General features: G+C 44.4%; 1 protein-coding gene across 1 annotated transcript; it reads right to left on the reverse strand.

Annotated features, from left to right (window-relative positions):
- Positions 1-1,307: 1,307 nt before the first annotated feature.
- LOC310928559 (uncharacterized protein) lies at positions 1,308-10,846 on the reverse strand. Its single transcript, XM_083891141.1, has 2 exons — positions 10,584-10,846; positions 1,308-10,050 (listed from the first exon to the last, which is right to left on the reverse strand). Exon 2 carries the CDS (start codon positions 9,969-9,971, stop codon positions 1,827-1,829), a length of 8,145 nt encoding a protein of 2,714 aa, XP_083747267.1. The 5' UTR covers positions 9,972-10,050; positions 10,584-10,846; the 3' UTR covers positions 1,308-1,826.

The following is a 10,846-nucleotide window of genomic DNA, read 5'->3' on the forward strand; positions in this document are numbered from 1 at the left end:
ATCCAGGCAGTGACACAGGATCACAGCAATAAACTTAAATAGCTTCCACTGACCATTTTAAAAGAGGAAGATCTAAAGCGGCAGTTTATTTTACGTGAAACCAAAACACTGTGTCATTTTGAAAATACTGAGGCATGTAGTGTTTGTTATGCTGTTGCTGTGCAATAACCTGATAAAGTCCGTAGACACCTTTCCTCTCTATTGTATGACTTTCCATGATTACACTATGGCTCGGTGTCCCTAGTGATTTATATTGTTTAGGCTAGTCTCATTATTTAATGAGTGAAATTAGTAAAACATCATGTCACTTATCTCAATAGACATGAACTGTCAAGAAAAAGTTGTGGATGTTTGTTTTAGAACACACTGATTGTAAAGTTTTATAGTGGTGAAAGTGACCTACATAAAAACACATGTTGCCAGGTGCTGCAGTATGATAATCCCTCCAGATGTGAATGAACATGCTCCTGTGTGATTACTTGTTACAGATGAAACAGTGTATTGTTTGAGGTGTCGCGTGAGACACACATACAAAATGCCGCCCTCATCGCTACTGGTCAGACCTCTCATCATTATTTTTACTGCTATCCACATCAAAGAAAAAGAAAGTCAACTGTGTTCCTCGGGTCTAAAATAATGAGGCTCTGGTTTTTTATTTATGGGGACAGGTTCTGATTAGGGAAACACCAATCTGTGCGTCACTAGGTTTTTCACAAGAGGGTAAATGCCCTGAGAATGGGACTTCTTCGCCTGCTGTAGTGGTCTGTGGCACCCTCTAGTGGTCATGGTGGTGCATAGTGCTTTCACACTTTTCAATACGACTATTAATGTTGTCTTACAGAAATCGTAGCACAGTAATGACTTTTTTGTTTTGTTTAAGAATGAATGAAGTTTATTTGTTATGGGACAACTTACTGTCAAACCTTTAGGTAGTCTGGCTATCATGAATTAGACTTAATTTATGCTGCACACTGTTAGGGGTTTCAGTGCTCACTAAAGATAAACAGATTAAACATATATATATATATGTATATATATATGTAAAGCAACTGCACAACATATGGTCAAATATGTAGCAATAAGTAATGATTCATAAATTATAATGGTGCTCAGTTGCATGTGAGCATGTTTGATGGTCTTTGATGGACATTGTTATTTATATATTCATTGTGAGTGTAATTCAACAAATTAAGTGTTTTTTTTTCCAAAAACAAGCTACTGTTTTAATTAATAAATGGTGCTACAGGAAGAAACTAGGTTGAGGAATGAAAAAGGAGCAGTGGATATACTGTAATATGTGACACATTTTATTGGCATTGTTGTTGCATATATTATTTGCAAAAACACTCACTCATCAAATATCAGAGAAAAACAATAACAAAATAAATGAGGTTCTTTTAAAGCAGTATTTTCAAGTGTTTGTTTTTTTAGATGGTTGTCATTAAAGTATACAAATCAGTAAATCAGAAAACCTATCGATGTATAGTGTATGCACATTAACAGTGACGTTACAGTTTGATGTTATTACCCTGTATCAAAAAATGACAAAAGACCTTTATGGATCATTTTGAAATTCTGTAGTAATCTCACAAATAAACACGTCATGGAAAAGGCTCACTCTTTCTTGTGTTTTCAAAAACCCCTTCTCTATATTAAAGCAGGTTTGCACAAAACAAGCAGCAGCAAATAAACAGCCAAAGAATTGCTGTCTTTAGTTGCAGTGTGAAAACTCAAATAACAGTAGAGGCTAACATTAGACACCCACTTCTATATACTGTATATTTAAAACCCAACAGGCTCCAGGAAGGCGGTCTCTATCCTCTATTTCAGGACCTTTCCCCCCCTGTTGGGGGAAGGCTGGAGGGATGTTTGTGGTAATAGTCTGGTGGGGTGGGATTGGGGCTCGCATTCATCCCTGTAGGGACATAATACATATTCTCCAGGTAGCTCTGGTCCAATGGTGGACGGTTCTGGGGCTCTAGCTTGGACCCCTGACCAGATTGATTTCTGTATCTGACCCCAGACCCACTTGGGTGTATTGTTGCTTCAGCAGAGGCCTCAGGATAGCGAGGTGGTTGGGGCTGAGTCTGGCTGTGGGCTTGGGGAGGAGGAGCTGCATATGGCATGTACTGGGCACTAGGTGCATACATGTTGGGGTTGTGGAGAGGTGGGTAAGGAGCTGCTGAAGGAGGGTACAGACCTGAATGTGACATAGCTTGTTGTGGGATGAGCACTTCCACATATTGGCCAGTCTCAGGGTCAAACAACATTTTCCTCAGAGGCTGTACAGGCACCTCGATATAAAAATACTTCCCAGTCTCAGGATCTAGGAGCACTCTGCGAGGTGTCTGTCCATAGCTGCTCTCAGAGTACAAACTGGAGCTGTCACCCCCATATTCAGAGCCATAAGAAGGCCCCAGGCTTTGAGGCCCACACAAGTACTGTGGATCCATGGCGGGAAGGCCAGGAGAGTGTCCGTGGCCAGGATCGCTGTAAGGTGCCCCAGCCATGTTCTGGGGCTGCTGCTGAGGAGATCTGTGGACAGGGGGCCGTCGAGGGTCAATATGCTGGGGTGGCTGCAATGGCCGATCAGCAGTGCAAGCCTGCATCAGTGAGGGGTGGGGAGGGCAGGGAGGAGGTTGGTGAAAGGGCTGGTGAAGCGGTTGGTACAAGGCCAGTGGCTGGTTTGGACCGAGAGGACTAGATTTGGGAGAGATGGGCTGGTAGCTCATTGACTGAGGGTCAGGTCTGCACTGATGGGGGCGTAAAGGGAGCTGAGCCACTGGGTAAGATACTCCCTGGCCTGGAGAGTGAGGAGGAGCAGGGGGAGTAAGGTTATGAGGGCTACGGTGATGGTGAGAAGGTGAGAGACCAGGGTGGGAAGGGTAGCCAACAGAGCAGGAGCAAGGAGGAGGACGGGATGAGGGCTGATAGCGAACTGACTTCCTGGGGGTTAAATCTGGTAGCACCAGAGGACTGAAACTCTCTCTCTCGTCATAGCTTGGAGGGTCATCTGAGGCATAAAAACACAGGTCATCTGTCCTTCGGGGGTGCTCACTGGACAGTGATCTGCGGTAGGGTTGGTGTGTGTATGATGGTACTTGTGTTGTGGGAACAGCAGCAGGTTGGTTCGTATTGTTTGAAGTTACAAGCATTGCTTGTTCACGAGGGCATACCATCCTGGTATGTACTGGTTGGCTGTTTGGATCTGTAACAGCTGGCTGACTAGCCTGGTTGGCTCCAGCTGTGGAAGGTCCTGTGACTTGGCTCACAACTGGGTCAGAAATTGAACCTGAAGCTGAGATTAAACCTGCACAAGTGGTTGATGCTGGGGCTAAGGTTGTTGTTCTCTGTGTGTATCTGGAGCTTTGAGGTGAGGCAGCTGGTTGTTGTTGTTCTCTGTTATTAATTGCTTCTGGCTCTGATGGTGTTGTTGGCTGAATTGAGAGATTGGAGATTGTAGTTCTGCTAGGGGGTGGTTTAAGGCTGGATACTGCAGACACAGCTAGTTTTCTTGAATAGTTTGATGTTGTTGTGGACTCACTGGAGATCTTTCTGTAAACAGTTGGTGAGGACACCACAATTGTTTGCGATCTCTCCTCACCTTGTGGTTTTATGGTTGATGTTGATGGCTTCTGCGCATCATTTGGCATTGTTGCTGAATCTGCAGGTTTAAATTTGCAGCTTGGCTTTGGGGGCACAACTGGCTTTTGATAATTTTTAGCAACCGATTTAACTTCAATTGTTTGAGCTATATTATTAACTGTGGAATTTGCAGGCATACCTTGTTTCTGTGTTTCTTTAGATAATGACTTAACCTCAATTGGCTGTTGTCTGAATCTTCTGACTGCAGGGGACCTGGGTGGAAATGTTGGATCTAATCTTTTCACTGCTTCAAAATCTCCAGGCTCCTTTTGTTTAGTGAGAGGTGGCATTTGCTCCGGTGTATTCCTTAGTGGAGGGGTACTTTTCTGTTTCACTATGTCTTTTATTGTAGGTTTATTGTTAACTCCTTCAGCTTCTGTCATTGTAAGCACGTCTGTGTTTTCCAACACTGACAATGGGTGTGACATGGTGGATGATGAGGAGAACTTCTGCTCTCTATGAGGCTCATTCTGCTCATCATCTGAGAGCACTGATGTTTGAAGGGGGATCTCCAAGCAGTTAATATGCTTATGAAAAGGCCCTTTCCCTCCCACTGAATTCTGACTATCACCAACCACTGCTCCAATGTCAGCTTGGTAGCCTTTCTCCTTCAGAAACATGGAAACTGAGTGGCCAGTGTTGGCAAGGGCATTGCTATTGGTCGTAAGTCCTGGTGAAAGTGAAGCACTAGGGATTTGGACTGGAGAAGGAATAGCTTCCTGGGATGGAGATGCAGATGTCTTTGGTTGGTTGGATCCATCCCTTATCAACACAACAGCAGTGGACACCTCTCTTTCTTTACTGAGTACTCTGGGCAGGCTAGCGAACATGGGGGTGTTTCTGTCTGTTGTGACATCTATAGCTTTGCTCTCTTTGTCTGTCATTTTGTGCATTTCTGTAACAGTCTCTTCAGTGTCTGCAGCCATTTTAAGATCATGTTGACGTGGTTTGTCATGTGTTGTATCTTCTGTGATATAACTCTGTGTGTTTGTGTTCTCTGACTTTTGTGATTCTCTGCTTACCTCAATGACAAGTTCTGAAGAAACCTGTTGTTTTTCCCCTGGGTTTTCTTTCTTGCAGTGAGACATTTTATTTTTGTCTTCTTTCCAGCAAACAGCTTTGTATTGTATTTGCATTGGATGTGGATGACACAGAGGCTTTCGTTCACTTTGGGAAGGTGGAGGTAAAGTCATGAGCTTTGTGTCTTCCTCCTCTTTTTGCTCCTCCTCCCTTTCAACTCTGTTCTCCTCTTGAGTTTCCTCCCTCCTCTCCTGAATCCTATTTTTTGGGGTTTCCTCTTGCTCCTTCCCTGATATGATCTCTTTCCTCCTTTCCTTGTTTATATCGCTCATTTGCTCATTAAAACCTTCAATCATTAACTCATTCACACCTGATGGCATCACTTTCCTGGGTGCCTTGAAAGACAGATTGTATTTATTTTTTACAAGCTGTCTCACATCTCTAACTTTGTGAATGGGTGATTTTAATTTATTATTATTATTGCCATTTCCTTCATCTCCCCCTGTTTTCTCTTCCATACTGTGCTCCATCTTTTCCTCATTTACCTTTGAAAACATATCTGGTGAAGAAATCCCAGGTTTGTTTTCTGCTTCAGGTGTGAGACGGATATTTAAAGAAGCTTTCTTTTTCTCCACAGCTTTGATCGTGATCTCTTGTGGCTTGGATGTGTAGGCACCAGTGTCAATCTGTTGGAATTGCTTATAGTCCTCTGTGTTTTCAAATTCCTGGTCTCTGTTTGTCATTCTGGCCGGACTGTTGCTGGCTCCAGTTGCAGAAGGATCTCCCATGTTCCCAGCAGTGGTATTTGCTGAGTCACCATCCCCAGTTTCATCCCAAATTTTAATGCCATCTGCCCGTCGTACTCCAGTTCTGGACTGTTTACTCTCTAATGGAACTTTCATTTCTGATTTAATTTCCGATCTTAACGAAGTTGCCTTCCTGCTTTGAGAATCAGCCTCTTCACTATCACTCTGTGAAAAACTGACACTTCTGCTGCTGCTGGATGAACTTGGCCTGTTACTGAATCTTAGTCCAAAGCTTTTTGGTGATTTGGTGTCATCCTTTCTGCTTAGTTCAATTCTCCCAGGAAGACTTTCAGATGAAAGACCATAATCTGACTGAGGAGTGGAAGTAAGTTTATGTGTGTCAGGTTTTGGGGACACTTTAAATGATGGCACTTCACTCTTTATTGGCATACTAGTTTCCTCAAAAGCAGGGTTCACTTCTTCTGCCTCTTCATCTGATTCTTTATCAACACTTAAAATCTTTTTGGACAACACACTCTTGATGAGACAAGAGGCCATTTTTGTTTTAGAACCTGTTTCATCCAGGGATGTAGATTTCTGCAGTTTCAATTTCCCTTCGTTTTTTTGATTAGGCTCTTGGCTACACATAGGATAGCATTCTTGTGTTGTTGCCGGTATACTCTGATGTCTCATAACTGTCTCTCTGGTGTGAGTCTCCGGAGAGGGACTCTCCAGCATCACTGCAGGACTACTATTTTCACTACTCTCATCCTGCTTCCCTTCAGCGTTATTCTTTCTCTTCAGCAAGATCTGTCTCTTTGGAACTCCTCTTCTCACTGTCCTGGAGTCCTCTCTCTCCAAGGCCACATCTACGCACTCAAAGCTGCCCATCTCATAGCGCCTTGATGGATCTAGGCCACCTGAGTAGTTTGTGGATAATTGCTGGAAGGGATATTCATCGTTGTCCAACTTTGGAGCAGAACCCCTGAAGTCAGCATAGGCCTGCGAGGGGGTGTTGACACCAGCAGGGCTTTCCTGGGTCGATGGTTGAGAAATGTTGGTCGAAGAACGATGGCTTGAGTTGTACATATCAAGGTAATCTACCTCAGGGCTTGACAGGCTGCGGAAAGCCAAGTCTGTAAACCATTTCACCTCATCGTCTGCCTCATCAAGCTCACTTCCCATGCTGGAACTAGAACTCCGACACGGCCTGCTTGCAGCTGCACGCCCGAGAGCACTGTTTTTGTTCTGGTGTGCAGGATGTTGAAGCCGTCTCCTGGGACCACCACCCCTGGTGTCTTGTTGGGAAGCAAGCCTGAGAAGACTTTGTTGTTGCTGTAGTTGTCTGGTGGCAAGCAAGCTTTCTGAATAGGAATGCACTTTTGGCAGTCCCTGGCAAGTCTCTCTGCTTGTGAGAGCTGCACTGCGACTCACAGGCCCTTTTCTATTCCTGGCATTGAATGACAGCTCAACCTGTTCCCCTCTGTAACTGGTGTCCCCCTGCCACCCCTCCTCTTTTTTAGGAACCCGCTCCTCCCTCTTTCTCTCTCTCCCCATCTCCCTATTGCTTTGCCTCTCCCTAGCTACTGCTCTCTCCTCCTCCAGCTGTATTTGCCTATCCATCTCTAGTTGGTCTCCTAGTCTGACACAGTGGGTCTGGCTATTATTGTCACTGGGGGCAACATTGGGGGTTTCCCTGTTTGTCAGTGCTTTATTTAAATTATCCCTCGGTGAGAATGCTACAACCTGAGATGGGCTGTGGCCTCTGTTCTGCCAGTGCCGGTATGGTTTCTCAGGTGCTATGATGTGGACAGGTGTAAACCTGGTGAGTGGTGGTGAGGGGGTCCTCCTGTTTGCATCGTGGGCCATGTTCTGTGTGAACTTCTCTTTGCTTTCACGTCTTACTTGTGTTGACAGTTGTTGCCTTAAGTGCTCAGGTGTACAAACACTTTTTAATGGGCTATTGCTTTCAGAACTTTGCGAATAAGTTGTGAACTCTGTTTGATCGCAGAGCTGTGTTTTTTCCAGATTCTGCAAAAGCAAGTCAGGTGTAGCCCTGTGGACAGATGAAATAGTTGAACCCCTGTCCTGAGAGACTCTAAAAGTAGGGGAAATAGACTTGGTTTCAACAGGGGGGTTATTATAACTGTTCTCTTTCGGAATAAGGGTACAGTCAAATGCCTTTGTTTCCACAGAGAAGGAGGCAAACACAGAGTTATCCAGAAAGTTTGCTTCCTTTGTTATTGGAGAAACAGCTCTCTCTGTGCTTTGTTGTTGAGGTGAATGTTTTTCTGTGTCTGAAAAGGGTGAAGTTATAATGGGTAAACTATCTGCAACCAGTGGTGAAACGCTTTTAATTTCAGAAAGAACTGACCGGTTTCTCCTGTCCAACTTAAATGATGGTGACCTGTTGTCTTTTATATCAACTGAAGAGGAATATTTCTTAAACTCAGGTGTAGAACTCGGAGTAGTAGGCGGTGTATGCTCCGAGCAATAGTCTGTTGAGAGAGTTGTTAGTAAATTCTCCTCAGAAGATGGGTAAACAGGTGATGGATCTCTACTTGTAAGTTGCTGAAGAGGGGGACTTTGTTGCTGAACAGGTGAAGGAGTATGATATCTTGGCTCAGGTGAGGGAGTCCGATGCGTTGGCTCAGGTGAAGGTGTTTGGTACCTGAGTTGATTTGACAAAGTTATTTCAGGCTGCAGGTCAGAGCTTGTGAATCCTGCTATTTGAGGAGAGTCTGGTGGTGTACCAGTGGACTCTGCTATGCTGCTACAAATACTGTCTCTGCTTTGGGTAGGGCTACTTGCTTCAGGGGATACAAATGTCCTATCAGGCTCAGGGGTGGAGAGATGAGAGAGTTCAGGAAATGCGGGAGTGGCCCTGTCCTCTGGTTGAACAACTGTGTAAGAAATTCCTGTGATATGAGGGGATGAAGGGGGGCTTCTTGATGAGGAAGAATCCGTGTGGGGCTCAGGTGAGGATGCTGTAATCCTGATTTCAGGTGAGGAAGCAGTATGTCTCTGCTCCAAGGGAGAGCAGTTACTCCAAAATTCAGGTAATGGAGATAAACTGTAACTGACCACAGGTGTGACTGCCTCGCGTCTTACTTTAGGTGAGGGGCTTAGAGAAGGAGTTCTTGTCTCAGCTGGAGAGGCAACACTGAGCAAGCCAGGTGATGCCAGGTGATGTTCTAATTCAGGTGACACACTAATTTCAACAAGTCCAGGAGAGGTGGGTATTGAAATAACTGGTGACGGAGGTGTGTATCGTGGGGCAGGTGTCGAAACTCTACTGGATGCTTCAACTGAGCTCCTGTTTTTGCTATCAGGAGTAGATGGGGTGTCTATTCTTCCAGAAGAAGGTGTTGAAATCAGCTCAGGAGAGCAAGGAGACGCTTCTACATCAGGTGTGGAGCCTCTGCTGAAAAGATCAGGCAGGGACACCCTCCCTCTTAGCTCAGAAAAAGGAGATAGTGCTTGAGTATCAGGTGAGTAGGGCCTATTCTTAAACTCAGGGGAGACCAATGTTTCTCTTGAATGGGATAACTCTGTACTAGTTTCTGTAGGTAAAGGAGATGAACGAATTCCTCGAGATTTAAATAATGATTCTTGTAAAGATTCTGTAAAATCTACAGATAAATCTTTAGATGTGGGCTCAGGGGAGGGACTGCTGTGTTGGTTAAAGTAGCTGTTGATTTGCTCTAGTGAGTTTTGTGCTAATTGTGAGTCAGATGAAGATTGTATGTTCAGTGATTCAGAGGAGGAGGACCTGACACTGTTCCTAGGCTCAGAAACGGGGCTTGTAGTTAACGAGTGATGGCTGTTATGTTTGTCTCTTAAAATAGGGGTGATTGTTTCTATTTCAGCTTCTGAATGTCTTGGATTAGGTGATGATGATAATGATGATGATGATGAATGTCTTTTTTTGACTGAGGACGATGACAAGAGTGATACTCTTTCCTCTGGGCTGGTCGTATATGGACTATTATGTCCAGGAGAGGAGGAGGTCCTCTCACCAATGTTCAGGACTTCACTTGGTGGGCAAGCTGCAACAAGCTGAAGGAATGGTGATTTACTTTTTTGTTCTAAATCTGGGCTCGTCTCCTCAAAAATGTTTGTATGTTGTGAGCTCAGTCCCGCACCTTCTGATTGACACCTCTCTGAAGATGAGCTCAACAACAGGGGGCTATGAAGCCTTTCTCGTGAATCTTCAAATCCCTCCTCACCTTCACTAGAGCCTGGTGCTGTGTGATAAGACCCTGAGTCATTAAGATCATCCACCAGTGAAGCTGCAGCAGCTGTCCCGTCCACTTCCCTCTGTGAAGGGACAAAGGACCCAACAGCAGGACTGCTGGAGACTGAGGGCGACTCACAGTCGTCTCCAAAAATGTCACACAGACAAGTCGTCTCAGAGATTGCACTGCGCTGCGTAGGGACGTTGATGATGTCAAAGATTTCAACGTGGTTTGGGGTTCCGTCGCGATGACACAAGGAAAAGGTGCGGGGCGCACTGCGCAGGAAGGAGTAACTTTCCCCTTGGAGAGTCCAGCTGTCCATCGCTACTCCACAATCTCCAAATTCTCACTGCGGCCAGTCCCGTCCACTCGTCTCGTCTGCTCTGGGCTCTGTTCCTGGACTGGAAATAAGATATGGTCACCTGGAGGATGTGTAGCTCTTTCATTTTCAACAAAAGTCTGATGTATCAATGATAGGGAAAGATGTAGAAAGTTTATGTTTTCTAGTCAACAGCAAATAAATATTTAACCCATGTTTAATCTGAAAATATATTCCACCAACAAAAAGGGTAAATATAACACACTGTCAGTCTGGCTTAAAAAAAAAACTGTGCGGGCAATCTGGAAAAAACTCAACATAATACATAAACATTAAGTTAGTAAATAATTTAGTTGTATAATAGAAATTTATTGTCTTTGTATGTGCTTAAGGTCATAATCTAGACATTTAATTCAACTTTGTCATAACTTCGAATTACTTTAAGATACACTGACTGAGATGTATTCACTTGAAATATTTAAAATATGCATTAGCTCGGTCCAGTTCACATTATTCAAGCTTTCTATAATTTATTTGGTATAGCACTGACTACAGACAGAAAGAAAGGCTGCTCAAGTGTACAAGTAGAGAGAGAAAGAGTGATTGGTACTGTACCTTTGGCCAATGATGAGGCACTGAGTTCCACTGTGTTGCAATATCTGTCTGTCATCCAGTGAACTGCCCCTCAAAATCAACAGCACTCTCCCAGTATACAGGATCTCTGCTCATATGCTGTATCCAGAACTGAGCAGTCCTGTACAGCTCAGTGTGGCAGTGCCACACTGCCATGTATCAGGCTTGAAGAGAAACAGCGCACAGGGACTCGCTCAGTTACATCCTCTAATGCTCCATCTCTATTACTGCCCCTCCTTACCAAG

This window comes from Microchirus variegatus (assembly GCF_963457635.1).
Source record: "Microchirus variegatus genome assembly, chromosome: 6".
In the NCBI taxonomy this organism is placed as follows: domain Eukaryota; kingdom Metazoa; phylum Chordata; class Actinopteri; order Pleuronectiformes; family Soleidae; genus Microchirus; species Microchirus variegatus.